This window comes from Panthera onca, chromosome B1, assembly GCF_046562875.1.
Source record: "Panthera onca isolate mPanOnc1 chromosome B1, mPanOnc1 haplotype 2, whole genome shotgun sequence".
Taxonomy (NCBI): Eukaryota; Metazoa; Chordata; class Mammalia; order Carnivora; family Felidae; genus Panthera; species Panthera onca.
Genome location: NC_138342.1, coordinates 79,281,281 through 79,305,282, shown reverse-complemented (window position 1 = coordinate 79,305,282; position 24,002 = coordinate 79,281,281). Strand labels below are relative to the sequence as shown.

The following is a 24,002-nucleotide window of genomic DNA, read 5'->3' as shown; positions in this document are numbered from 1 at the left end:
ATGAAACATAACAGCAGAATATGCAAATAGGGCATCCTAACATTGCCTTGTAACTATTTTTATTACCTGTTAATAAATTCCAATTTCTTTATAAACCCTTGAGTCGATGACTTCAAATGTGCCCCAAATTATTGAAAAGACTGCAGTTACTGAGTCACAAGGACAGAAACACTACTTTGCCTCACTGCAGCCCTGAAGACAAGTTATGGTTTATGGGCAAAGCCTTTTATTGTTTTCTGAACTACAACCTATTTTTCTCTCTTCTTGAATGTTTTATACATAGCTAAAAATAACTTCCAACTCAGAAAGACTTCTCCCATGTATAAATCAGATGGTTTGTTAAATGGGAGGGGTGGGAGGAAGCCACATCTCAGAGTGAAATCAACAAGAAGCATTGAAATGAGCAAGATAGGAACAGAATTCAGAGGCCAGACCCAAGTGCTGACTCCCAATTAACCAAGATTAGCTTACAAATAAATAGCATTGCAACAATATAATTAATTACTATTCAATACAATGAAATTCAGCACAACCAGAGATTCTGTACTGTTTCTTGGGATTTCACATACAGTTTATGTAAGGAGGCTCACTGTGAAATTACTGCAGATGAAGACCGTCACTTTATCTGGTGGTGGTGGCTTCTGGAGACACTTCAATGAGAAGGATATATTTTGCTAATATAAAGGTATATTTGTAAAGATTTAATTGATATATCTTCCTGACTCAGCGTCTTTCATGATAAACAGAATTATTCTCACACATTGCACTTATCTGACTTGTCCCTTTATCCCCCAGCACTTGCCACCATGCCTAGTACATTGGTACTCAGTGTTAGTGGAATGCATTTGAGAAAAAAACAAGGTGCCTACTACCTCTTTGTTCGTTGAAAATTAAAGTTCTTGGGAAGTTGTATTTTAGGCTCAGGTTTACTATGATCACCTAGATGAAGGTATGCAATAATTACTCAAACACCCTCTTTTAATTCTGCAACAGACATACAGGTGTAATGTGGATTAGAGGAGCATGCTACTTTCAAAGATACTTTAGTTAAAACATGCTGGCCACCGGACACTTCCAGACTCATAAACGACAGTGAGACATTGGGGGTCTCCTAGCGTAATTCTAGAGGTCTTCTTCTATCTTAGGACTTCTCCAGTGAGTTCGCTTGGAGGCCAGCACAGCTCTGTAAGATTTCACCTTAGGAAAGAGAAACGTGTGTTCTTAATCCCTACAGAACTTACTTAGAAGGGATGTTTAAAATGACACTCATTTATGGGTGTCTGGGTGGCTCAGTCAGTTGAGTGTCCAACTCTTGATTTTGGCTCAGGCTGTGATCTCATGGTTCATGAGTTCAAGCCCCACTTCAGGCTCTGCACTAACAGTGTGGAGCTTGCTTGGAATTCTCTCTCTCCCTCTCCCTCTGCCCCTCCCCTTCTCACTCACACTCTCTCTCTAAATAAATAAATAAATAAAAATAAATAAACTTAAAAAATTTAATGGCACTCATTGAATATATTTAAGATTAATTTCTCCACTCTATAGAGATTTAAAACTGTATTTAACAGACTTGATCTCACTACATGTGTTAGTTTTGTTCATACATTCAGCAAATACCAACTAAGCACCCATATATATCATTTAAGGCCACAGGAATGTAACAGTGATCAAAAATCAGGTCAAAATTTGTGGAACTTAAGTTCTGGTGGAGGACACAACTGCTACATGAAATAGAGACTGTATGAAATGGTGAGAAGTGCCATGGAGAAAATAAAGAAAAGAGGGTGAGAGATTGGGAGTATAGACAGAGAGAGATGTTGCAGTTTTAAAAGTTGATCAGGAGAGGCACCTGGGTGGCTCCATCGGTTAAGTGTCCAACTTTGGCTCAGGTCATGATCTCACAGTCTGCATCAGGCTCTGCGCTGACAGCTCAGAGCCTGGAACCTGCTTCAAGTTCTGTGTCTCCTTCTCTCTCTGTCCCTCTCCCCCCCACCCCTACTCACACTATATCTCTCTCTGTGGTATCTCTCGGTCTCTCTTTCTCTCTCTCTCTCAAAAATAAACATTAAAAAATTTTTTAAAAATGTTGATCAGGAAATGACTCACTGAGAGGGTGACATCTGAAGAACTAAATAAGAGAAGGGAACATATTATGCAGATACCTGGGGAAGGGAAAGGTGATTTCAAGCAGATTGACCAGCAGACTCAAAATTCCCAAAGCAGGAGTACCACTGATATGCATGAGGACTAGCAGAGGAGCCAGCGTGCTACAGATAGAGAAAGTGAACAAGGTGATCTCAGAAGGGTCAGGGGTCCTGGTGATGCTGGGCCTAGTGGGTCTTTATAAGAACTTTGGTTTTGACAGCAAACAAGATAGGAGCCTTTGGAGGGTTGGAGATGAGGTGTAGCACGATCGACTTAAGGTTTCAGGCTCATTCACTCTATTGTGTTGAATATTGAATGTTGATGGCCAAGAGGGAAAGCAAAGATAAGACAGGAAATTGTTGCAGTAATCCAAGAAGGAAATGATGAAGGCTTGAACTGGAAGAGGGTGGTGGTGAGGGGACAAGAAGTGGTCAGATCCTGATATACTGCCCTGACTTCCAGTGGGCAAAGAGAGAGGTAGAGAGGAGTCAAGGCCAAGTCTGAGGCTTTGTTTAGGTAACTGGAAGGATAGAGTCGACATGAACTAAGATGAGCAAGGCTGTGGGAGGAGCAGGGTTGGAAGTGCAGTTCAGGAGGTTGTTATTAGACAACCCAGTGCAGTTGAAAGAAGTCATTTGGATATATGAGTCTGGAGTTCAAGGCCAGGGTCTAGACTGGAGATAAATTTAGAAGACCTCTGCATGAGACTGGATGAGCTCACCAAGGAAGTGAATATAGATAGAAGACAGAAAAAAAGAAGAGGTCCAAGGACAGAGCCTCCACAAGGGAACAGACCTTTGCTCCAGGAAGCTGTGAGGAATGGAGTGAGATAAGACAAAAACCAGGAAAAGTGCCCTGGCCAAGAAAGCAAGTGAGGAAGAGGGAGAAACCAGTTGGGTCAAACCTGCTGCTGAGTCACCTCACCAGTATATCTAACAAAATGAAAGTAATTGGTGACTTTGAAGAGAGTAGTACCTGCAAAATGGTGGAGGTGAATGCGCATTAGAGTAGATACAGCAGAGATGAAGAGGACAGGAAATGAAGAGAGTGATTATAAGCAAATATTCCAAGGCGTTTTGTAAGGTGAGCAAAGACATGGGGTGACTCCAGGCGGAAACGAGTGGGGAGGGTTCTAAGTGTATGTCTGTATGCTGATGGAGATGGCTCCTGTAGAGGGAATATTAATGATTTAAGAGACAGAGAGGAGAATTGCTGGGGCCTGCCCTTGACCAGGCACGAGGGAATGGAAGGCACAGTACAAATGAGAGGTGACAGGTGGGAGCACAGAGAGCTGACCCAGTAACAAGAGAGAGGGTGCAGAACAGGGGTGGGGTGGTGAGTAGTGGGAGCTGTGGAAGCTGTCTCGTGATTGTCACTTTTTTTCAGTGAAGTAGAAATCGTGGTCATCAGCTGAAAGTGAGGATAGAGAGGGAGGTGGTGTTTAAGGAGAGTGGAGAAGGTGTGAAATAGCTGTCTAGGAGGATGGGACAGTGAACAGATGATGAAAATATAGTACGATTTTTTGGCAGAATTAAGGGCCCATTTGAGTTCTGTTATCATGAATTTCAGATGAGCCCACTCAACGTGGCTGTGCGCGGCCATATTCCTCTGCAAGTCTGTGAACGTGGTGTCGGGAAGAGCGGCCAAGTGAACGCCTTAGAAAAGGAGAGGGGTGGGAGAGCTGAGCTCCTGATGCAAGGGATTGTTGATAAGGTAAACGGTTCGATTTAAAAGTGGTGAAGAGAGAGGAGGGAACGTGAGAGGGATGACAGCCAAGATAGGTCGCTTTGTTTAATAGATTGTAGGGCCCAGTGAAAGTTTGTCAAAATAGGAGTCTGAGAGGGAGTAAGTCAGAAAGATGGAGAATATGGTAAAAGAAACTGCATCGGAGTTTTGGAAGGCTTGCAGTTAATAATCAGTGGTAAGGACAAGAGCTGGCCAGTGGTTCTCTGACTTTAATGTGCATATAAATCCTTGAATTTCTTATTCACATGCACATTTTGACTCAGTGAGTCTGGGTAGGCAGACCTGAGATTCTGCATTTCTGTCAGCCTCCCAGGTGACCTGGGTGCTTCTTGTCCAGGGATCTCATCTGAAAGACAATCTTCTAGAGTGGTATTCCTCAACCCTAGCAGGAAATCACAGCCCCTTGAGGAGTCTCAAAAATACAGATGCTAGACCAGTCTTGACCAGTGAATCAGAGTTGCTCTGGGTCAGATTTAATTTCTCCGGATTGGATGTAAAATTGATATATTATGAATGTCCAAATTACTCTACAGTGAAACCAGGATTGAAAGTCTCTGGCCTATAAGTGTGGGTGTCTTAGAGACCAAGACTGTGGCAGGAAGGAGGGTCATGTAATTGAGAGGCCAAAATGTTGAAAGTGTTTGTGGTTATTAAAATCATTAGAAATTGTGACAGAAAAATTGTGCTGCATAAAATGACTGTGAGCCCAGAGGTCTTTAAATGACCACAAAAAATATAGAAGGTGGGTGACATAATCTGATGGCATGAAATTCAAAGCAATGGTGTTTGGAGAGAATGGTCTAGAAAAGACAGTGCAGAACAAGGAGGGCACTTTCTGATTCCCCGGCCCAGTGTGTGTTGGGTTTAGGAAATCAAATATCCACCACTTGAGAGAACTCCAGGATAAAAAAAAAAAAAAAAAAAAAAAAAGCAAAACAGAAGCATCATAAAGAGCTAAGTTTTAGTTAGAGAAAAGTAGAGAAAATAATCTAAACAGAGTTTGAAATTTTGGAGAATTTTGCTTCTGCATTGCAAAGCAGCGTGATAGGGGGTCGATATTTTTTCAGGGTGGGAGATGGGGATGTGCAGGGCAGCATGAGGATTCCAGTGCCGGAGGTGATGACCTGAGCTTCCTGTAGAGATGTGGTCTCAAAGCAGGACATTGTGGCAGCTGCGAGTACTGGAATGTAGGGAACAGGAGGGTAGGCAAGGTACCGGAAGCCGGAGGAGCCCATGGCTCACCTTTTCATTTCTACAGCTATTTTCTAGCAGGAGTGAACTCTCTGTTTCTTTAAACTAGGCATTACAAGTGAGCCCAGTATGGAAAACAGGAAAACAGATCAAAGCAGAGCTTCTCTGGTTAAATCCAGAGTTGGGGAGGAAGGCAGTAACCTCCACAGGGCCCTGGGGGCCTCTCCAGTATGTCTGGGGTTCCTCAGGGGTCATCAAAACCCAGGTCATACTCACTGTTCCAGCACTGGCAAGAGACTTGAGAAAAATGCAGAGTGATATATTTGCAACTAAAGTTGGTTTACCCAGTAATCACAGAAGTCGTCTTAGATCTTGTCAACTGTGCAGATTGCTCTTTTTCTTCCGTGTAATAAACTTTCAAATATACAAGTAGTTTGCAATATCCCTTGGGATCTCTTTATGTCACTTATGATCAGGGTAACCTCACTGTTGTTAACTGATGTGATTTAAACAGAAGAAACCATAGTTTTGAACAGTCATGGGTTCTCCTGTGAGAATAGTTGGAATCTTCAGAAGCAAACCATGAGACCAAGATTTGAATGCAGAGGGTTTGTTGTTTTTTTTTTTTTAAATGGGGCATTCATAGAAGAGAGAACCTTATAGCTGGGTGGAGCCACCAGGAGAGAAAATGAAGCCCAGTAAGTGTGTATAGAGATGGCAGGCGACATCTCAAGGGGACAGCTTCAGCCTAATTTCACAGGGGAACTCTGGAAGGTAGCAGCTCAGATTCTGACCCCAATTGGACACAAAGCATATTTCACATCTGTGAGACAATGGCTAAGGTGGAGGTTGTGGGACAGGGAGGGGGAGGGGGGTGCTGTGAACCCCTAGGCACTTTCAGAGTCCACGAATGTCAGAGCCATCTTTCAAAGAAAGAGCAATTATGGGTCCTTGGAAGAAAAGCATGAAGAGCATGCTCTCTCTCTCTCTCTCTCTCTCTCTCTCTCAGGAGGGATCCAAGACCAACTCAGGGGATCCCAACAGTGCCTTCTATAGGTGGAAAGCTTTCTCTAGAATGGCATAAAGATTAGATTAGAAAGTTAATGTCTGCTTTCAATGATCAATGATAATAATTATATGAATTTTGCTCCCTTCCCTCTTGCACTTCTAGTGAGCTCAAACTACCACACACATAGGGCCAGATTTTGAGAAAATCCGAGTCAAGAAGCGTGTGAGTTTCAGATCAGATATATCCAAGCATGGCCCTGACTGAATGTGGTCTCTGTATGTGAAAACAAAATGCATGTTTTAAAACTCCACTGTTTTAGATGGATTTGATTCTATTTCTCACTACCATAGTATAAATACCAAGAGAGTTTTGCCCTTTCAAAATTTATATCACCACAAATAGTTGCTCTTATCTACATCCTCAAATGTTTATTTCAGGATTGTTGTTGGTTTTTAAACGTTTTTCCCTTTAAATTGTGGTCTCTTTCCTAAGGATTAGAGGAGCATTATTTTAGAGTCCTTCTGTTGGATGTAATTTAGAGCTGTGCAAAGTCAAGCCCACTGACAGATTTAGAGATTAATTTCCAGACCTCTTGTGGTGCTGGAGATACTCTTTAAGATTTTGAAAATGGCAACACTATTGACTCTCTACCACTAAAGATTACTTGTATCCATATCCACATGGATGCAAAAGAAAAGTTTAAGGGTGGCAAATATCAGTGTTGTTTTGCTTTATGGAAAATCCTGTGCATAGAAAAAAAAACAAAAACAGCAGCAGCAGCACCAATTTATGGAACAAGAAATAGTTCATCCTCCATAAGGACAGTTTATACAGATATATCTCCCTCCTTTCATTCTGTAAGCATAATATTGCTTTTGCTAAACTGATGTGATCTTCATGGAAAAAATAGTCCAGTAGTTCTGAACAGTCATGTCTTAGGTCAGGTTCCCCAGAAGCAAACCATGAGTCAAAGATTTGATGTTATTGATACAGAAAAGGAGAGCTTTGAGTATGATGTATACGCTCTTTGGATTATATTGAAGGTTGGTACAAAACCTTTTCTTCCTCACGTATTTTGGCTTAAATGCATCTCCAAATATGTGTTTGCTCCATTTTAAAGTAAGTGCATTTTCGGGGAAATTTAATCCATATGTTTCAGCAAGGTTACACGTAAATCATCCAAATGTTGGTTTATTAGAGCTACATGATGTCGAAGATGCCTTTTGAGCTTTTTTAATAGTCTTTACATTCTTTTGTGAAAAGCAGCAAGTTAGTTGCCAAGAGTAAACAAATCAAATAGCAAAAGGTTTGAGTTCCGTTTGAAATGCTTAGCCTATTATTTTTGATTGGGTTCTGAACTTGGCAGTGCACATTCCCTGTTCTTGCCTGCGGGGCAAAGTGAAAACAATTTGAACATTGTATTTCCCAACTGGTTCATTGACATTTGAGAATAATGTAGTACAGACAGAATCAGCAAGTTTGGCAGGTGAGTGATACCTCACATGACCTCAGAAAGTTACTTCCTCCAGGATTGCTGAAGTTCATAGCACAGAGCAATGTCATACAAATTCTAAAACACAGGTTAGGACAGACAGCCATCGAGGGATCCATACTGGGTACTTACCTATTTCTTTTGTGCATCTTTAGGTGGAATGGTTGAAAAATGAAGACATAATTGACCCCGTTGAAGATCGGAATTTTTATATTACTATTGATCACAACCTCATCATAAAGCAGGCCCGCCTCTCAGATACTGCAAACTATACTTGTGTTGCCAAAAACATTGTTGCCAAGAGGAAAAGCACGACTGCAACTGTCATAGTCTACGGTGAGTGAGCTGGTGGAGTCTCAATCTAGTCCATGTCAAACTACAGTTTCTCTCGTTTTAATTTAAACTATCAAGCAAGAGGCCCTTTCTCTTTTCTTTTTCTTTTTTTAAACATAATTTATTGTCAAGTTAGCTAACATACGGTGTATACAGTGTGCTCTTGACTTCGGGAGCAGATTCCCATGATTCATTGCTTACATACCACACCCAGTGCTCATCCCAACAAGTGCCCTCCTCAGTGCCCATCACCCATTTTCAATCCCTATTGCCAGCTTGCAGCTTCAGCAGTGAGGTTTAACTGCTTCCCTGATAGGCATAGAAAGACCAGACTTGGAAATTCCTAGCCCTTGGTCAGTCAGCTTATGGAAAAGTGAAGGAAATCCACCTGAGTGCCTGCACCAAAGCCAGAAGATGCTCACCCATCTAAGTGTGCCCCCCTCCTCCATACCCTGGACCACCCAGATCTAGAGTGAGTTTGGAGATGAAGATGGTTAAGTCAGCCCACTGACAATTCTGTGGGCTTTGGCTTAGTCAGGTAAATTGTGGCTGACCTGTTCCCCAGATACATCAGAGAACAACGTTGACTTCCTGGAACTTGCTTTACACACTCGGGGGGGGGGGGGGGGGGGCGCGGGTAGTTAGAGTGAAGGTGACCACTGCTATGCAGTGGCCCTAATCCTAACCACATAGCAAATTCAACATAATGATTTCTTCGGAAAGCTTCCCTTCCGCTCTCTGGCCCTTTCTAGTCCAGCTCATATCCAATTTGACCTAATATTTCTCCAGAAATACTCAACAGTTTCACACCCAATTTTGCTGTAGCGTCTGATGCTTTTATCTCTTTGCGGTATAGCACTCAGTTGCCTTCCAGTCATTTTATGAGGAGTTTCATCTCCCCAGCTGTGTGTTAAGCTCCACTATAGACCAAGAGACTGCTCTGTGTATTTATGTATTTCTCACAGTGTTGGGCAGACAGTAGGTCCTCACATTCTGGGTGATTTATTGTGTCAGAGGAAACCAAACAACCCTGGGAAGTATTTTGAGGGTATGCCCCGTCTTAAATGAGATGCCTGTGTCTCACCACCACTTGGAACTTAAGGAAGCTTTTCAGGGCTGCGTCAGTGTGAAAGGACATTCCAGGGACTTTCACGTCTGGGTGACTGCAAAGGAGGGGCAGCCCTTGGCAGGTATCTGGCTCGTGGTACTTAGTGTAGATACTGCCATTTGGATGGATGTCCTCATGCTGTGGGGAGTTATGAGAAACAGAAACCACGTGAGGCTCCAGAGGCTGTATATTGTGACACTTTAAATCTTTCCTTTTTATTCCAAGACAGATACATACAATTTTTTAATTCTCTGGATACTCTGAGATTTAATTTCCTCGTCAAGATAATGGCTATGTTAAATTGTAGGTAGTTGCCTCTCTTCAGTCACAGTGAAAGGATTCCTACTTTTTATCTTTTTCTAAACTGGCTGAACAACTTGATTAACAGCATTTAAAGTGCAAAAGATAATGGAGCACATCACAGCACGTAGCAATCATAGATAACTAATGATGATGGACTATCTTTCTATGAGTTATATAGATGTTTAATATACATGCAGATCTCTTCCCCTATATATAACATGCTTTCAATATCTACAAATGCAAGCTGAACATGGTTTTTAGAAAGAATCAAACAGATGGAACTTAGGCACTTTGAGTTCAAAAAACATCATTGGACCCTAGGGGTCAGGAGACTTGTGCTCTAGGACTAGTTCTAGTAACTGACCTTCAGTTGGCCACTTGACCAGGATGCTAGGAACCCTCATGTCCTTGTCTGTAAAATGAGGGTATAAGTCTAGGGCTTTCACATTCCTTTTTTTTTTTTTTTCTCTAGGAGCTTATCATTATTTGTTTCTCATTAAAATCCTACCAGAGCAGTATATGGATACTATAACCCCAAATATTGGCTTGCCAGTATGCTAGGAAGCAGTTTACAATGACAATTCCATGACACTGGGTTTTGTAAAGCTGAGCAGGTTAAGTTGCTTTTTGGAACACTAACTGAAACACAACCTATCAACCATCTGCTTGTCCTTTTCATGGCCTCATAAAGTAAGTCGTCCAAGGCTCATAGATTAGGCTCACCAGAAGTTTATAGCAAAACGTGTACATCTAACGAGTATTTCATTTTTGAGTGTGTTGTATATATTTATTTTTGTTAGTATCATTTTGAGATGGCAAATATATATCTGTTATAGAAAATTTAGGAAACACAGAAAAGGTCAGAGAAGAAAATGCCAATAATCCTGTCATCTTGTCATCCAGAAATAGCTTTTAAAAAGATTGATATGCATACTACTGGTATTTTTATGCATAGATAAGATTTTTTAAGTAAGGGATATAAATATATTTTTTACTTAAAACGTGATGTTCAAATATTCATGTATTATTAAATAGACTTCTAGAGCACCATTTTTTAATGGCTGCCTAGATGTCAGTCACATGAACATACGTTTACTTTACCCTTTTCCTATTGTTGAACATTACAGTTGTTTACAATTATTTATCTTTATAGAAAAATAACTCTGCCATGAAAATTCTTTTGTCTGTGTATGTATGTATAACATATTCATAATTTTTCCCATTGTCTTGCATAGGATTCTAGCAGAGGAGATGTCGGGTGTGTGATATGCACATATAAGCTGTGTGCTGCCTGAGTGTCTAGCACTCTCTTTATGATCAGGAGTTCTAGTTATGTCAGGTTTTAACTTCTACTAGTTACGTCAGGTTTTAACTACCAGCAAATAATTTTTGTTAGAAAATGCTTAATTACAATAATGTACTCTAAACTCACATAATGGAAGTCCTAAAATATATTAGAGTATTTTCTACAGGGATATCTCCGGCGGTAAATAGTGAACATAGCAGTAGAATGTAGGTTTTATAATCATACACTGAACTCTCCATCAAACACCATAATTGACTTTTACACACAGAATAGGTGTCCATTTCAATTACATAAACTAAATGCCAATTCAATCAAATAGCTACTCAATTAGTTTAAAATCTAGCAATATAAGACTTTATTTTTTAACGAGGTTCACTGCATTAATGAAACTGACCAAAAGTCCTTAAAAGGCTGTAAAGTTTACATGTGCTAAAGAAAAATAATCAATCATCTATTAAGAAAAAGCTACATGATTTTATTCAGCTCTCATGCTTCAGATCCACCTGCAACCTTGGCATAAGGATGTAAACATTTATTATTTGAGATAAGCTGTCAAAAATAATTTTTAAAGCTTGATTAGGTAAGAGGAATGTATTTTTTTTAAGAACAGTAGCCAAGAAAAATAGAACACGGTTCTATATACTCTTCTGAGTAGGTGAGTACATTTTGGTAATTCATTTTATTTATCTCTATGCTTAGATTCCTCAGCTATGCAGTAAAACTGAATGAAATGATGCCCAAGGTCTCTTCTATCTTTGAAATTTTAGATTGTTTTATGGTCACTTAGCAGATGACTTTTTGTCTATGTGTTGTGCATGGTTTGTGTGTCTGTGTGCATGAACACACATATGATTCAATTTTATATTTACCTTCTTCCAGTAAATGGTGGCTGGTCCACCTGGACAGAGTGGTCTGTGTGTAATAGCCGCTGTGGACGAGGGTATCAGAAACGCACAAGGACCTGCACCAACCCAGCACCACTCAATGGTGGTTCCTTCTGTGAAGGGCAGAGTGTGCAGAAAATAGCCTGTACCACCTTATGCCCAGGTAAATAAGACAGTGCTCGCGTTCCAAATGTATCCTCCCATTTTAGGATTGTTTTAGGAGATATAAACAAAGCCTTATTCACCTGAATATGTGATAAATGTTATTTCTATCCATCATACCATTGAATGCTTACACTGCTGAGAAATCAAGTATTTTTCTCCCAAACAGTATTTAACTTTATTAGCCAAACATGCAAAATAGAATAAAACATGAGATTAAACACTTACGGACATGATCCCTCTCTATTACTGGACAAAACTGCTGGAGCCAAGATTATAGATTCTATAATTCAAGGGATTTGGAGAGCCCTGAAAGCCACATATTTTAGGAATAACAACTCTTGATCTTCAGACAGCCATGGAAATTATTGGAATTAAAATTTAGAATATGTTTTAGACTGAGATATTTGATATTTGGTGTCACTTTCTGGGCAAGGGCAAATAAAACATTTGGAATGAATTAAAAAGAAGACAAAGCTTTGTGACACCTGGGCTAATGGGTTTTGAAAATACAATGCAGTCAGCTCTTTATTATCTGTACATGTTGGTTGTGTATTTCTGTGAGTTATTTGCAGTGGCAACTATAGCAAGATTGCATCCCTCTGCTTCTGACCATCTTCTGATGCTGTCTCATGTTGTCACCAGCTTTTATCCTTAGGCAAATTAAAGTTAATATTGCCAAAATCAAAACCAAAATCAATTAAAATGTTTAATTATATGATATATTGAAAATTTAAGCTAAAATTATTTTGAAATAATCCATAAATTTAGTGCATTCCTTGGGTAGCTGTTATATTTCAATTTCATTATTTATTTGTATTTTATTTTATTATTTTTTTGTGCTTTCATGATTTAGAAACAATCTCCTTACGTCCCTTTATCTTGCCTACCTTTTGTCTTATTCATCCCTTAAAGAAACTTTCTCAGAGATGGGTTGTAGAAATGAACTGTAGAAAAATATAATCTATATTTTATACTCCCAAGTGTCCACTCTCAAATATCCAAACAGTATCCCATACTGAATCCTTTGAGAGATTTTATTAATGTAACAAATCTTGACACTTAGCTAGGTTTAAAATTTCAATATTTACCTTGTAGTCTCTTATATTTTATCTAGATATTGACTTCCACAATTAAAAATGCACTGAGTATTTTGAGTTGAGATAGAAATGTGTGTGTGTGTGTGTGTGTGTGTGTGTGTGTGTGTAAACTTTGGGCTGGTTTATGTCAAAGCAAATGTATTTTCTCCAAATAGCTGGGAGTTGCTTATACAGCCAACTCTGTATAATTGAAATATTGATGCTTTCATCATTTTTTTCATATGGGCATGTTTATATCTCCATACGCATTATACATAATATATTTACACAGTAATTTGAATATGAAATCATATAGATTTTCCAAACTGTGTAGGTTATTAAAATTAATGTAATTTTTATGAATATGTAGGTGTAAGATATTATGTATATTAGATGTTCAATAAATGATTTTTGGCATTGTTTTATATTGAATTCTAGATAATCATAATTACTTATGTATTTCAGGAAAACTTTTTATTTAACCACTTTTTAATATTGTTATCTTATTTAAGAATTTGTTAAGAATGAATTTTAAGTGTGACTTTAGTGAGACTTACTATGTATTTATTCAACTTAGGATTTAAGTTGTATATTTTTAAAAGAGATAGCTTAGTATCATTGAAATTACTGACAAGTCAGACACAAAAATTAGAAAGAAAGTTAGTCAGTTATAAATGACTGAGTCACAACAAAAAATTAGGAATCTGTATAAATATTAATTGTAAAATAGAAATAGAAATATATATATCATCAATAATGGAATGGAATCATCAAATAATAAGTGGAAAATAATATAGTCATTTCAGCAAAGCATTGCAGAACAGCATCAAGCTGCCTGGATGAAAAAATTAAAAAAAAAAAAAGTAAGGCATGGATAGAGAATGGATAGATAGATAGATAGATAGATAGATATGGATGGATAAATGGATGGATGGATGGATGGATGGATGGATGGGTTGGTCATTGGGTGGATATATGTATCCCCATTGTACCAACCTCTTCTCCATATCCTTACACAGGTTTACTTGCACTGACCACATGACACTATGTGCAAAGAAATCTTGGGTTCAAAAAGACATCCCCTAAGTTTCAATATAAAATCCAAAAGCTTCCCTTTTAATAGAGAAAAGGGCACCATCATGATCTACCTTTATGTACCTCCTAGTCCTCACCAGCTCCTGGTGACAACTTTGCTTTCTGTGTGTCCCTTTAAGCATTCCTTTGCTTGGTCAGTAAGGAAACAGTCACACACCCAGTAAGAAAAGTTCTCAGAACCCTGACAATGCATGTAGAGCGTGCTTACTTGCCAGCAGGTGACATGAATGCAGGACTCCTTGATGGGACATTTTCTTCAGTTTTCTGTTTTGTTGTTTTGTTTTGTTCTGTTTTGTTTCATTTTATATACTTGAGTTCTACTCCCTTCTCCCCTCAAGCAGCTGCTTCTCCCTCTGACCTTATGCTGGTTTTTGTGTGTGTGTGTGTGTGTGTGTGTGTGTGTGACAGTGGATGGCAGGTGGACTTCATGGAGCAAGTGGTCTACTTGTGGGACCGAGTGCACACACTGGCGCAGGAGGGAGTGCACGGCACCAGCCCCCAAGAACGGAGGCAAGGACTGTGATGGCCTCGTCTTGCAATCCAAGAACTGCACTGATGGGCTGTGCATGCAGAGTAAGTCTATTTGAGCAAACAGCAGTTGGGAGGCCTGATATTTAACCATTTGAATTTCTTGGAGGGAAATATTAGAAATTAAGAATTCTGAACAACAACAAAAACAATGCAGTAATATACCAATATAGTAGCTCTGTCTCAGAATTCAAAGAACTAATCTCCCAGGAACTCGAATGAATAATAACTGTCCGGTTAACAAATGACATACACAATATTGCTTTCTCATGAGCAGAGTGAGTTAGTCATTTCCATGGGGGAACTATCATTCTTTCCAGACCTGGGAGCCATTACTCAGCTTTATTAGAATGCATAAAAGGGCACCCTAAGCAACTCATAGTAGAATCACATGACTTCAAAAAAGTAAGCTATTTATTCCTAATTCATGGCCGTTACTGAACCAGTGTCCATGAATGTAAAATATATCTAAAGGACAGGAAATGGTCCTGCAATTTACCAATTTACAACAAATGCTTGGTGGGAACATGTCCACAAGCCCTTGAAAATTTGAGGTTTGTGTTAATGTTCGTTCAAAGAAAATAATGTTAATAAAACAAAAATTTTAAAACCAGGTGTAGAGGATTGGCCCAGGAATATAATGGGTGCTATAGGAGAAATATCCCCCAGTTTTCATGGCTTTGTTTCTTATATTTTCTTAATGAGTTGATAGTTTGATGTCCATACTTGCAAACTCTTACCCCTTTAATGGAGGAGCCCTTAGATGTGCAAAATTTACCATCTTACATGACCATGAAGTAAGGTATTAAGAATTGTTCTGATCTCATGCCTATGCGGCTGAATGGATCAAACAATGTGCTATCCTTGGATCTTAACTAATAGCGGCCAGATGTTGACATTTCTTATAACACATTACAAATTGCTTGCAGAATACAGGCAACCAAATATATTTGTGTAGATGTATTTGTGTTTGTCGTTTAAGAATAAAATATTTCACTTTTGCCACATTTATGAAATTGTGTTTACCTTCCAGGGTCTATACACACAAGGACCTTTAAAAAGAAACCTTACTTAAAATACAAATAAGTAATTATGTTGCTGACACAGAATAAAAATCCAACAGGCTTCTTCTTTTTCTGTCCACAGTATGTCGCATTCTTTGAGGACTGGCTGCTGCTGAGTATAAAGCACAGCTTCTGGTTATGATTTGCAGACTGCTACCGTGCATCTCACCAAGTTTGTGTTAGAAATACAAGAATGAAAAGAATATAGCTGTTTTCCTAACCATTTATCCAGAGATACAGGGTTTGTTCCTCTAGGCGTGACTTTGAGTTGAGGATTAAAATAAAAACATAGCACACACCACGTCATTCTTTTTTTAAATATTTTTATAATTTAATATCCTTCCTTTAGTGGTGAACAAATTGATTCATGTGATCAAAAGGTGGCAATATTTGAACTCTCTCTCCATGTGTGTCTCTCTCTCATCTCTTTCCTTTTCTCCCTCTCTCAAGTCTATATTTCCACTTTGGGTGATTTAACACCTACTGCTTCTATTGTGCATATTTTTAAATTCCCAAAGCAACCTATTTAACCAGAAATACGATGCTTAAAGATGGAACTTGGGGCCTTTAATTGGTTACACAAAATGACACGTATGAAATTATGACATTTGTCAAATACAAACATGAAACATTCAAATTAAGACTTTCATGACATAGCATCCCTTTAGCATCTAGCTTGTTTCCTATGGCATTTATAGAACCTTCTGTTTAATGATTGGGTATTTGTCAGTAATGATGGCAGTGAAGTGATTATGTAAATCAGGAACAGGAACAAGGCTACATGAGGAGTTTTGTTGTTTGCTTTTTTTTTTATTTTTTTTATTTTTTATTTTATCAGATCCCTTGTTAGAGTGAAACATTTGAGTGTTTGGGTTAAAATCAGATAAAAAAAACCTGTTTATCTCCTTTTACAATTCTGATTTACTATAGTAACAGCCCCTACTAAGTCAAACTCATCTGCTCTCCTATATCTATCTACTCTAGTGCAACAGAAAATTGCAGTCTGTACTATTGATTTCCTCAGTGATAAAAACCACAAAGATAGTGGTACACTGTGTAATTATAGTATTCTAGAGTGAAAGTTACAGTTTCTACTTACCAGTAAGCTGGGTGTTTCTGGCATAACATTGCACCAAAATCTTGCAAAGAAATAATACTGCTCTTGGCACTCATTTTGAAAAAGAAAGGTTTTCTAATAGTGAAAGTACCAAGCTTGCAAGAGAGACATGGTCTATAATTAAGAAATAGGATGGGGAGCCTGGGTGGCTCAGTTGGTTAAGTGTCCAACTCTTGATTTTAACTCAGGTCATGATCTCCTGGTTCGTGAGATTGAGCCCCGCATGGGGCTCTGTGCTGACAGTGCAGAGCCCTGCTTGAGATTCTCTTTCTCCCTCTCTCTCTCTCTCTCTCTCTCTGGTCATCCCCAGTTCGCACATGCACACTTTCTCTCTCTCTCTCAAAATAAATAAACTTAAAAAGAAAGAAAGAGATAGACTGGAAGTAGAAAAGATAGCCAAAAAGTTGTACTTGACAATTAAGAATTATAATTTTGCATTTATTTACTTTAGGAGAATTAGTGTCTTCAATGCATTAATAGCCTTTCAACAATATTGCAATATTATCTCAAAATAAAGCTAGTTACCACTCAACAAAGTATACAATACAACCTCTGAAATTGTATTCCTAGTTGAAGGTGTATACAGATGATTCTGATATATATATATATATGTAGACATACACAGCTAGGTGGGAGAAATTCAGAGTGCATAATAGAGATCAGTAGAATTCAGAAGCCTAGATAATATAGGGTAGTTTATTTTAAAAGCCAAATTGATACTTAAGAACAATGTGGCATATATACAATATATTACTTTCAATGTTTATTCAGAAATGTGTTCAAAATAGTCATATTCAGTCACATTTCTTCCTTAATCATCTCCATCAATACAAATACCTTTGACTCAAAATATGTAGAAATATTAGGTAAAATATTAAAACTTAAAGGACATACATATACACACATATGGAGTGTCTGTATATGTGTGTGAGAGAGAATGAGTCAAGTTCAAAGGAAAGAGAAATCGTCAAAATAAAGTAGGAACTCAAAATGAGAGGGGTAACTGCATGAGTGGATACCAGAATAATCCAGAAGGACATTGGACAGGGGTGTGGATCCTAAGGATTGGGAGCTAGAGTCTTAGTTTTGGCACAGAGGCAGAGGCCCTGGGTTTGCAAAAGCCAGAGGCCAAGAGTTGAAAGCTAGAGCGCTAAATAAAGCTGGGTCGCATAAATGACTGCTCCCACCATGAAAAATAACTAGATTTTTTTTTTACCCACCAGCCCAGGGAAGCCACAGGAAAATTCATGGCAGAGAAAATAAAAATTAAGACTTCACTTAAATAAAACCCATAGTAAAACCACAATCCTACACCCAGATCTGCCACGGAATCTAAGATACAATAGTACTAAAGGACTAAAAAACAAAAGATAAGTAATTAACATAATTGGTGAAATTTCTAGGGTACCAGCAGAAGCAAACAACAAGCCATTCTGTTGAGTTTTTCCCACAACCCAAGTGCATTGGTCTATGACAAAAGTAGCCCAAGCCTGAAAATGAGATTATAATACGCAGTTTCACAGCACCCAAGGGAACAGTCTGCTGCAAGAGAGAGCATGCATCAGAGTTAAGTGAGTTAGTGTTCTCATAACATGGACACAGAACAACCTGAATGAGATTATAAAGTAAATAAAAGGAAAAACACAAACTGTATTTTTAAAAGGAATATAAGCACAAATGCAAGAATAGAATATGTAAAAAAGGGTAAACAGATTAGGGGGAAAATCAAAGGGAATGCCTAGAAAGGTAAACATAATTGAAAGTTAAAACTCAGGGGGAGGTTAAAAATCGGATCAGAGGCAACTTTAGATAAAGCTGAAGGGAAAATTAGTAAACTGGAATGAAGAGCTTATGAAACATCTCAGAATACAGGGAAGATAAAGTAAGTGATTTTATAAAAGAGAAGTAAAAACACATGTAAAATAGAATGAGAAAATCCAAATTGCTGAAGAAAACAAAATTAAAAAGCTTTTCAGACAATCAAGATGGAGAAGGCTTACTACTCACAAACTCTCACTGAGTAGACTACTAAAAATATTATAAAACAGAAATTGATTTTTTAAAAACAAGAGAGAGACCAATTAAGGGGCAGAAAATAAAATGAAAATAAGAAACTAAGTTATGGACAACATTAACACAGCATATGGGAAAGTGTGATCAAAGTTAAATGTTTCTAATTTCCATATAGTTAGATTCAAGTTTACCGGTTAAAATATTAATACTGACAGATAAAAGGTGAATTCGTAAATTCAAAATGAGACTTTTAAGGGAAGGAAATGAACAAGAAAAAAGAAAAAATACGGTAAATGAAAACAATAATTAAGATGGTGTCAGGGCGCCTGGGTGGCTCAGCTGGTTAAGCGTCCAACTTTGGCTCAGGTCATGATCTCGAGGTTCTGTGAGTTCAGACCCACATCGGGCTCTGTGCTGACAGCTCGGGGCCTGTAGCCTGCTTCTGATTCTGTGTCTCCCTCCCCTCAGCTCCTCCCCTGCTCACACTCTGTCTCTCTCTCAAAAATAAAGATTTTTTAAAAAATTTAAAAAGAGACGGTATATACCAAGGATCATCATATATCAAGGGTAGTAATGTAGATGAATTAAATTTACCTGTTAAGGGGGCACCTGTGGCTTAGTTGGTGAAGCGTCCAACATTGGCTCAGGTCATGATCTTGTGGTTTGTGACTTTGAGCCCTGCCTTGGACTCTGTGCTGACAGCTCAGAGCCTGGAGCCTGCTTCGGATTCTGTGTCTCTCTCTCTGGCCCTCCCCCACTTGCACTGTCTCTCTCTCTCTCTCTCTCTCTCTCTCTCAAAAATAAATAAATAAACAAACATTAAAACAAAGTAAAAATAAATTTACTTGTTAATGGAAGTTCAAAATTGTAGTAGAAAATCTGGTTTTATACTGGATTACACTTAAATTCATAAAGATATGAAAGATAAGAAGTAGAACTTAGAGTATAGTTCAAACTTTATTTCAAAATGTTCAGTTAGGGGTGCCTGGATGGCTCAGTCAGTTAACATCCCGCTCTTGGCTTCAGCTCAGATCATGGTCTCAAAGTTTGTGGGTTCGAGCCCTGCATCAATTCCTCCTGGTGTGGAGCCTGCTTGGGATTCTCTGTCTTCTTCTCTCTCTGCACCTACCCTGCTTGCCCTCTCTCTCTCTCTCTCTCTCTGAAAATAAATAAATAAACATTAAAAATATATAGATAAATAAAATGTTCAGTCAATAGCGTTGACTATTTAATTGGGCTATTGTTGATTCACTTCCATCTCCCATTATTCCTAAATAATACATATCAGAGATTGGTTTTACTCATAGTTTTAATTTAGGTTTTTGTTTTTCTTAGACTCTATAGTTTTTAGAATGTTTAATATTCTATCGAATAATTAATCACAAGTTTTCTAAATTGTTTCTCACATTCCTAGTTTTGTGTTTAAGACACTTTAGAAAATACATGTTTCCCCAATGCCAAATGAAATTGTTAATCAAAGTCTTTGAGGTTTCTTATAAGATTATTGAGTATTTTAAAGGTGTAACAATGCTAAATGTTAACAAATGTGTGAAGTGGAGTCTCTTATATTTTGTTAAATGGGAATATAAACTTTTATAATTATTTGGGGAAGCCACTTGACAATATAGGTTAAGAGCTGTTTATACCTTAGGGGGGCCTGGGTGGCTCAGTCGGTTAAGCATCGGACTTCAGGCTCAGGTCATGATCTCACATTTCTGTGGGTTCGAGCCCTGCATCAGGCTCTGTGCTGACAGCTCAGAGCCTGGAGCCTGCTTCAGATTCCATGTTTCCCTCTCTCTCTTCTCCTCTCCTGTTCACGCTCTGTCTCTCTCTCTCTCAAAAATAAGGGTGCCTGGGTGGCTCAGTGGTTGAGCATCCGACTTCAGCTCAGGTCATGATCTCACAGTCCATGAGTTTGAGCCCCGCGTCGGGCTCTGGGCTGACAGCTCAGAGCCTGGAGCCTGCTTCGGATTCTGTGTCTCCCTCTCTCTCTGCCCCTCCCCCGCTCATGCTCTGTCTCTCTCACTCTCAAAAGAGAATAAATGTTAAACAAAAAAATTTTTTAAAATAAAATAAAATAAAATAAAATAAAATAATAAAATAAATATTAAAAAAAATTATAAATTGTTTATACCCTTTGTTCCAGTAATCCTACTTTAATGAATACATTTTAAGCAATTAATATGAAAACCTAAGAAGATATATGCCAAATATATCAAATATATTACAAATTCCTTGTAATTTATTGTAAAAAAAAATGCAAACCCTGAAAATCCAGTATTAGAGCACTTACATAACATGGAATATCATACAGCCACTAAAATGTTCATGATGGCTTAACATGGAAAGGCAGAATATGGATTTATACATGCATGTAGTCATAACTATGTAAAAGTTAGCTCAGGAAAAAGATGAATAAAATGTATGCATTTATATTTAGCCAGTGAGATTACAGGTAATTTTTTTCTCTTTCAATGTGCTTTTTATTCACCATTTGCTTTATACTTGGCTTTTCATTATGTTTATAATTATAAATGATTTAAAAAAAAAAAAAAAAGAGGTGTTGAAGATTGGCTAGACCAACTGCATGATCCTGGAAGCAGGAATCTTGGGATTTGAGATGTAGCAATATCACTGACTTGTCCTGGAAAATTGGTCCCCTTGCTTCAAATTAGATTCAATTCAAATTTGATTACCAAAATAGTATTTGCATAAAACACTCACATAAAACCCTAGTTGTATAAAACCCTGGGTGGCAAGAATTACTTATAGCCAGTAAATCAATTGCATAAATAAAAGGATTTCAAAGACATGGGGATTTGGAACTGAATTATAGTTTTGCATTATTTCCCAGTTGCCTATTATATACATATCACTCTGTCCTTGCAAGCACACTTATTCTTAAACTGTTTGATGAATTGGATTCATTATGTGATGCTGTGTAATTTCACTTGTGAAACAAGGTCATGGTCTTTAAGCAATTTCAGAAGCCCCACTCAATTTTTTAGGCCATCCATACACATTAGTTGATACTGAAGTGTAACGTATATCATGTATATGTTACACTGGATATACATTCATTGGGATGAAAAAGTAGTTCCTATCCTGGAGACCCTACATTCAAATTAAGAACTTCCAAAAATTGTGTTACTTCACTGGAATAAATTATTAAGGAAGACATCAGAATCAATTATTCCAGAAAGAAGTTGGACCTTTTTGGCTTATAAGCTCATTGTTCATTAAAAATAGATAAAAATTTTTTAAAAAAAGAAAAACTGGAGACCTTAGGTATGCTAAATGGTATGGATCATATCAAACAAGAAAGGGTAGACTTGGTGTGTTTTTCACCATTGAAAAAAACTAAACACACATGCTTCATATGAGAAATTTAACAGATTACACTCATTTTACTTAGTAATGCTATAGAATACTGTATGTTATTCATAAGGCAGTATTGGAAGGTCCATTGTGCTGTCTGCAAATATAGGTTTCTTTATACCATTTCTAAAATTATATAAAAGCAGCCCCTGGTTCTGCAGTACATTTTTGAAATGGGATTCATATAAAATGGTTTCAGACACAGAAAGAGAGACAGAGACAGAGACAGAGAGATTGAGAGAACACTGGACAAAGAGAAAGAAAAAGAAATACAGAAGAAAAAAGCACTTGAAAATCTCCAAAAATGATAAGCCAATGACAATATTTACCTTTTAAGTTGAAATACAATTACTCTTAACTTTTATAATCTCTGTAATAAATTTGTAGTAAGATCTACATTGTCATGGTTGGCATATAATGCTTTAATCCATGCTTACCTCTTCCTTTAGAAAACAGCACTCCAGGGGCACCTGGGTGGCTCAGTCGGCTGAGCCTCTGACTTCTCTCAGATCGTGAACTCATGGTTCTGGGTTAGAGCCCCACATCAGGCTCTGCGCTGACAGCCCAGAGCCTAGAGAGCCTGCTTTTACATCTGTGTCTCCCTCTCTTTCTTTGCCCCTCCCACAATTATTCGCTCTCTCTCTCTCAAAAATACATAAATAAACATTTTAGAAAAGAAAAGAAAACAGCAATCCAAAACTATATATGCAGCTTGGTCCAGAAGTAGTGTTTTATATATCTATATTTATGAACATACTCCGATAATTACATGACAGGAGCTATGGACTTTAGTTTTTAATCCCATATGAAGATTGGAGTCCCACATCGGGATGTGTAACAGCTCAAATCTGAATTTAGAATTGCTTCTTCTTTCTGACGAGAGCTTATGGCACAGTAGACAAATTTAAAATAGCAATTTACAAATAAGAACTGCCTAGAATTGTGTCTGCACCAGTGAACTCCCTGACTTTGGGAAATTAAAATGTTATGCAGTCTGCAAATTTAGCACTTTCTACCCATTAAAAAATTTGCATGTAACACAGCTCTTCCATTAATTCTCACATACAGACAAAGTGGCAGAACTCTGTAAATTGTGGTGTGGACACACTGCATACCAGGACCTTCAGAATCCTAGGTGCATTTATTGTGGGGAAATACTTTACCTTACAAATAGTCTCTTTTTGACTTTAGAATGATGTGTTTATAACCGCCACGGCAGGCATTTGAGAAGGTACTAGTCAGTTTTCAGTGAGATTCTTGTCAACACAGCAATTTGATAGGAAAGCATAATGTGAGTGTCAGTGAGTGCTTTTATCTACAGTTTGGAAGCAGTTGATGTCATAGCTGTGCTTGTATAATCCTTGATACGCGTGGTGTCCCAGCTGGCAAATAAATATTCTGTACGTGGACTAGCTGCCCAGCACAGTGCTCTGCCGTCTCCGGTGTCATGAGTGTGGTTTGCTTTAGCGTTTTTCCTTTCCGGTAAAACATTTTCCTGTTTTTGAAAGCAGGGATGTGGTTAGAAAGTTCAGCCCACAGAAACCTGCTGAACACCTGTGGGGACCCAAACAAATCAGTGGAAGAGGACAAGTGCAAGGTCTTCAGCTTCTAGGATGGAAAGGAAACTCCAAGGGAATCAAGAAGGGTGCCACGTTTCACAACCACAGCAAAGCGTAGATTCCTTCAAGGTCACGAAGGTCCAGAGCCAGGGCTTTTGCTTACGTTTTCCTTTTGCCTAAAAATCCAGCAGATAGAGTGATGTATACTACAGATCAGCCTCTTTGCTTCAGGACTCTTCCTCGTTTTACTTTTTCTGTCAGATGTGTCTCCCCTACCATAGATTACAGACAGCATCATCGCCTTTGAATTTGATAATTTATTCTTCTTCAGAAGCATTGATGAGCATAGGGTCTATTGCGTTAAAAACACTTAGGCAGCTGATCTGTGGGTTTGATTTTACTCAACTGCTGGGTGAAATTTCAGACGTTTCTTCTTCAACTACTGTGAGTCATGAGATAAGGCTTTTACATCCTGAGATGTTAATTCCCTGCT

General features: G+C 38.2%; 1 protein-coding gene across 4 annotated transcripts in view; it reads left to right on the top strand.

The window, feature by feature from the left end:
• UNC5C (unc-5 netrin receptor C) overlaps nt 1-24,002 on the top strand; it is a 364,440-nt gene that overhangs the window by 282,297 nt on the left and 58,141 nt on the right. For 2 of the 4 annotated variants that reach the window (XM_060654602.3, XM_060654601.3), the window contains exons 5-7: nt 7,736-7,916; nt 11,510-11,677; nt 14,259-14,423. In XM_060654602.3, the coding sequence (XP_060510585.1) occupies nt 7,736-7,916; nt 11,510-11,677; nt 14,259-14,423 (514 nt within the window). Of the gene's footprint in view, nt 1-2,588; nt 3,226-7,735; nt 7,917-11,509; nt 11,678-14,258; nt 14,424-24,002 lie in introns of those variants that run through there. The other 2 variants (XM_060654606.3, XM_060654604.3) reach the window with 2 other exon arrangements.